Source organism: Solanum pennellii, chromosome 7, assembly GCF_001406875.1.
Source record: "Solanum pennellii chromosome 7, SPENNV200".
NCBI classification, from domain to species: Eukaryota; Viridiplantae; Streptophyta; class Magnoliopsida; order Solanales; family Solanaceae; genus Solanum; species Solanum pennellii.
In genome coordinates, this window is record NC_028643.1 from 6,575,999 (window position 1) to 6,582,789 (window position 6,791).

The 6,791-nt window shown below is 28.4% G+C and overlaps 1 protein-coding gene across 1 annotated transcript; it reads right to left on the minus strand.

Annotated features, from left to right (window-relative positions):
- Nucleotides 1-1,374: 1,374 nt before the first annotated feature.
- On the minus strand, nucleotides 1,375-2,438 carry LOC107024211 (FCS-Like Zinc finger 14-like). The gene has a single exon (XM_015225137.2). It carries the CDS (start codon nucleotides 2,132-2,134, stop codon nucleotides 1,511-1,513), a length of 624 nt encoding a protein of 207 aa, XP_015080623.1. The 5' UTR covers nucleotides 2,135-2,438; the 3' UTR covers nucleotides 1,375-1,510.
- Nucleotides 2,439-6,791: the final 4,353 nt, after the last annotated feature.

Genomic DNA, 6,791 nt, shown 5'->3' on the forward strand with positions numbered 1-6,791 from the left:
CAAACAAAAAACATGTGAAATTTTCCTACCTAAAAGCTTCACACATTATAAAAATGAAAAAATTGTGTTTGACAAAGAAAGATAACTAAAAAATTTCCAGCAAGGCCAAAGAAAGCAACAGGTAACTAAAATACACAGCTTACATTACGTGAACATAATCAATATGTTGCCGCTAAAACCATCCTGTGGTCACAATTCTAGATAAGTTGCTTAAAACTACGAAACACGAAATTCAGATATCTCAAACTTAGAATCAACTCTGCAGTTCCTTGAAGGAAGCAACCTAAAGGAGACTTCTGAATATAATTAAGGCCCTAGTGCAATTGGCCTATTTCAGCTATTAAAATAATGTCACTAGTGATAGAAACATCGATAGAGTGGATTCTAAGCAAGTGACAGTTAGAGAAACATGACTTGAGTGTGTAATTCAAGCAAATATGCTCTAATCCAAAACATATGAGAGAGATTCTTCTTGTTATAATATTATGGAAAGATGATATACAACATTAAGTAATGCAAGTTGGAGGAAATGCCAACAGGACAAGTCTACTGCTAATTAATAAAGATGAACAATACAAATAGAAAATAGAAAGCAAGAATGGAAGTAGATAAGGATCCAATTTACTATTGACATTTATGATCAATAACTATGTTGCTCGGACTCTTCAGAAACGTCGACGGGTGCGTGTCGGATCCTCCAAAAGTAGTGCATTTTTGGAGGATCTGACACACCCGTTGATGTTCCAGAAGAGTCTGAGCAACTTAGATCAATACTACAGAGTTCACAACCGATGCCTAAGCAGAAGCAAGATTTACATTTGATCAAGAAAGAAACAGTTGCAAGAAGTACACATTTAGCCTGTAGGTATATTATCTTATGGACTACTCCGCGCCCTCAAGTAACCAGACTAACACAAAGCGGGTTAAGAAGCATGACATGGCAAAAGTTCCAAGAATGCATGCTAATAACTTTCGGGTCTCTCACCAAAGGGATCTAACAAATTATGCCTCGTAACATTTTAAAGTTAAGACGAGACGCCTCACACAATCTAAAAGCTTTTCAGATTCTGTTCATTAAAACGTTCGACTTCCCTAGCATAGTCCTCAATTGTTTAATAATCATTTCATTCCTAAGATCTCTATTTGGAAACTATTAAGCACATAACTCCAAACTAACTAATCAACTCATTAATACCAAAGCATCTTCTTTTCAAACTGTACAATTCTTTAAAGCCTTGCTGAAATCAAACTTGGACAACCACAAATTTCAGATCAGATTCACAAAGGCAAAACTACAGTTCAAAGTAAATCGAAAGCAAAAGATTCAAGTTCCTCAACATGTTCCAACTTGCATAGATCAATGATAACAACAGAAAAAAGTAAACAAGATAAGATATCATATCATTTATCAAATATATAAAGGTTCTGCAGGGTCCACAATTGAAGAAACATTTTACTCCTAAAAATCCATTCAATATGTAGCATGACTAAGTTCATTCAACCATTTTACTCAAAACAAAAGCATATATCTATTCAAGATTAAAGCTGCAACATACTTAGATATGAAACATAATCTGCAGCTAAATATCAGATCCCAAAAAGTTAACATATAATCATTACAATAACCTAAAAAACAAAGTTGAAATTCTAACCTGTACATGAAAATATCCAACCCCTTAAGCTGTTTCTTGCAAAGAAAGCAAGAATTGAGGAAATCAGCCATAGTAAAACTTGTTGTATGATTAACAGTTTTCTGGTAGGCATTAAAATTGCTATTTCCTATAAATTGACCATCAAAATACTCTCTTTTCTTAACCAAATTTGTACCAACATGAGAAATAACACAAGTATACTCCTCACACATCTCCATTTCTTCAATACTAGGCTTCTTCTTAAAACTAGTAAAAATTGGGATTGGGTTTGAAGTAGTTGATCTTGGAGATATAGCAATAATTGCAGCTCTATTTTTGCTCTCCTTATTCATAGCTGCCACAATTCCAAGCCCAACAACAGCACCATTTGGGTCCTCAAACTTTTTAGGAGATTTATTGCTGTTGCTGTTGTTGTTATCAGTTAGGGTAAAAAGGGAAAGATTTATACACAATCTCTTCTTGTTTCCTTTCCTTTCAGCCATTTTAAACCCACACCCAGATAGACAAATAGATTAAATTTTAATGGGGTTCTCTTAAATCTCTCAAAAACAGGAAAAAAAACTGAATCTTTATGGATTTTTTGTTTTTGCTAAATCTCCTTGCTATACTCAATGTCTAGTTTTAATCCTTCACTAAATACAGAGTTATCTATACATATAGAGAGAGAAAGGAAAGAGAAATAGAGAGAGAGGGGAAAAGGCAGAAGTTTCTCTCTCTACACTTTTTTTCCTGGTTCTCCCTCACTGAGAAGAGGAGCACAACTCTGGTTTTTCAATGGAGGAGGAGAATATAAACACATCACAAATAATAACTTCAACATTTTCAATCATTTTCTGTTTTTGGTGGAAGATTACATTTCTACCCCTCCACAAATATTGGTCTTTGTCATTGTCAATAACTTATTTCTTTCAAATTTCAACTTAAAAAGAGGAAATTTATTCATTTATTTATTTCTCTTATAAGAGGGAATTAGACGCTGAAGCAAAGAAGTGTTGAAAACAACCTAAATAAGGTGTAAGTTATTAATTTTATCTTTAATTATTAGCGGTTTTAAAAATATCTATTTATTTGATTAAGTAGACTTAGGTACGCTTTCGATCATCCTCGATTTGCCACATGACATAGGAAGTGATTTTCAAATTCCTGTAAGGACATACGACTCTTAATAGTTTAAGGAATGAAACAAATAGGTGTTTTCAATACTTCTCTTGCCAACAATCCGTTGATATGTAACTACTTTGAGGAAAACATTGGTAGTCGATAAGGAAAAAAAATTCAATTTTGTATATAATATCAATATTTTTTGTGAACAAGTAACTAAATTTTTTATTATTATTTTTTTCTTTTCAATTAATTTATCATATTTTAATTTGGCATGAATTTAATAAAGTAAAGTGAAATTTAAACCTTATACTATTAAATTAAAATTATGTTAAATACATAAAAATATAAATTAAAATTTTCTTTAATGTTGTGATCATAAACATATGGAAACCTGAAATCATAGAATTGCTAAAAAAATAGTATTTTTTTTAAGTAGTATTTTTTTAAAAAATAAAACAACTAAATTGAGATGAAAGAAAATATATGATATTTATTATGGGCAAATAATTTTAATTTGGTCCACATATATTTTATAGCNAAATTTTCTTTAATGTTGTGATCATAAACATATGGAAACCTGAAATCATAGAATTGCTAAAAAATAGTATTTTTTTTAAGTAGTATTTTTTTAAAAAATAAAACAACTAAATTGAGATGAAAGAAAATATATGATATTTATTATGGGCAAATAATTTTAATTTGGTCCACATATATTTTATAGTGAATAAATATTAAACTGTCAACATCAAGTTGTTTTTCTAGAGTTCCCTTTCTAATTCAATTAAGGATTTGTTTGAAAAGTTACCAAATAATTAGAGTGGTGTAATTATTAGAATAGTAATTATCAGTTTAGTAATAATATAAATTATAATTATGTCAGTTTATTTGTTTGTCATAGTGTAATTACAAATGTGATAATTGCACAAATGTGATAACAAGATTATACTGAATTTTAAAAATAAAAATTTAATTTAAATAAATAAAAATCTTTATAAATAATAGTAAATTAAATAATTAAGATATATAATGTCTTTTGAAATACCATGTCCATAGGTCGTCTATTCATGTTGTTCCCATCAATTCTACAATGAATCTACATGTCATTATTAGAGTTTTTACATAAAAATAAATCATGCTTCTTAAACGTTGAATTTTTAATAAACAAACTATATGAGAAACTAATCATTTTTTTCAAAGAAATGCTTTGAGAACTCAAATTCTCTAATTTTATCATTATTCATGGTCTACAATATTACCCAAGGGTCATTCAAGCATTAATTAGATCTACGATACTCATATTATCTCAATTAATGGAGTTATTACCCCCAATTACTTATTTTTAAGCAATTTTTATGCTTAAGGTCACATCTTTATTGAACTAAAGATTCTCAATCACCACAATTCACTTTTTTTTTAGAGCAATAATCTCTTTGCTAGGGAGCATTAGTTTACAAACTAAAAGCAATTCTATAGGTGATAAGATTTTCCCTACAATTTCATGAACCTAGGGGTTCTAAGACACAATTTCACTATTAGCAATAGTTCTAACCATTCTAAAGTATTAGTGGTTTAATAAACAAAGAAGTTAGATGAAAAAACTTACCTCAATGAAGAATTTTCTTTCTAGCCTTCGAAAAATCATCCCTCTAGATTGTGGCCTGTGGGCCATATAATTGTTGTTACTGTAGGAGGGTGTTCGTTTGAAGTTAATATTAGTAAAAATTTATATAAAAGCATTTTCAACTCATCATCATGCAATGTGAGTAATTGATCAACTAAGTTATTCACTTTTTTTGAATAGATTTTTCTATTTTAGGGCATTTGGCTTAACTAAATTAATGATAATTCTTTATTTTCTTGATCGAAATTCAATCTAGGTAGAGTCATAGTGAGTAATTATATTACATACAACCATATCATATGATGTCATCACTCATCGATATTTATAACTAAATAAAATAAGAATTACACATTATATCTCAATAAGTTCTATTATAATTATATAAGCTTATATAAATTTCTTGGAATCATTCACATTAAAATAACCCTTTGAAACTTAACACTATTGACTTTTTTATTGTTATTTTGGTCCACAAATTCCTTAAGCACTTAACAAAAAATATAGTATATGATATAGGTGAGTGATGTATAGATACATATGTTATGTTTATTGGTGTTGGGAAAAAGTAGGTTATCAGATTCCTCATAAATAATAGGAGTGAAGTACAAATGAAGAGCACTCTATCAAATGCCCCTTTTCTAATATTACAATATTTCTTTCTTTTTTTAAAAAAATTATTTTCCTAATGATGATTTTTTTAATTAGAAAATACTTCATCTTACTTCAATTCAGAATATGTAAAACTATTCTGCTTTAATTGTTAAAGTGAGTAAGAAGAAAAAAAAGTTATTTTCTACTTATTTACTAATAGTTAAAATGATTTTAAAAAAAAAGAAATAAGAACTGAATTCTTTAATAGTAATATTTTTATTAGGAGTGGAGTATGTTTAAAAGAAAAAGAATACTAATTCATTTATGAGGAGAAAAGTATTTTTAACCTATTAATTGGATATTTTTAAATCAAATTATTAATAGTAGAGAATTTAGATCAAACTATTAACACTAAGATATTTTTTAGACCAAATTAATAACTAAAAGCATTTTTATTCAATTTCACTAAATTAAGATTTTTTTTTGGATCTTCAAATAATATATATATATATATAGAGAAAGAGGGGTAAATAAGTATATTTATGCAGACCTCCCATTTCCCAATGTACATTATTCTTTTGTCAATGTACATTATGATTAAAGAAAAATAATCATAATGTTGTCTTCATAAAGGTAGTGATGTTTCTAATTTATACTAGATAAATATTGACTGTGCAGAGCACCGACCTGAAAAACTTTATATAATTTAAGTGATTATTCTCTGTCACATTATTTCATTCATTTGATTTTATATAATTTACGTAGTTATTTTCTAATACATTATTTCATTCATTTAAAATAACATAATTCATATAGCAATCACTACTTACAAACAATGACAGTTAAAAAAAACTGGAAATTACTGTAAATTCTTTAGAGAGAATATCTATAGATTCACCAACACATCAATGATGCTCAATTGCATATATAGATACATGGTAATTTAATATGAAAATATAAAAAATAATTTTATAATATATACATTCAAGTGTATTAAATCTTGCTTCTTTCTACACATTTTTTCAAAGGCAAAGGCAGATGTGAAGAATTAGCTACACTTGGTCCAAGCCTATTATCATAGAGTTGTTTGCTGTGAAAATTGTTGAATTTTCTATTTTGTTGTGTGTCTGTCTCCATCTTTGTGGTGCAAGTTCATATCGAGATGGCCTGAAATTTAAAATATCGAGCATATTATTTGACTGAAACATATACATATATAAACGATATAAGGTGTTAACTGATGTAGCTCCAGAGATATATGCATTGTGTTTTGATAATGCATATTAGAATTCTAGAAAAATCAAAGATAAATTTTCTGTTAGAACTTAAATAATGAGCAATCCACATAGCTCAAATGCACACAGTTAGGAAAGTACTTATCAAAAGACCATCAGTTATTTCTATAGTTCAGAAGACCGTTATAAGATACTACTACTGATTCTTAAACATAAATCACACTAACAAACATGTTGTATTTTCTAGGTCAAGTATCCTTTAAGAACCATTAATGGACCTAAGTTTAGCAACATCTCCTCTTTAAAAAAACTTAAAGTTGAATTAATGTTTGCTATATTGTTTTGGGTTCTGAAATACCAAGAGTGACTAACTTATGTTTCGTTAACATAAAAGTACTGCATACAAGCCATCTGTTAGGTTGTGGAGCCTGATAAATATTTGATATACTGCTATATATTAATGTTCTCGCGGTTCAACCTTTTTTTAGGCTGTACTATTTATTCTCCATTTATTCTCTATAACCTAAAATACTTTGAATTATTAATATATATATATATATATCCATCGCCGTAGAAGTTTACTCATGG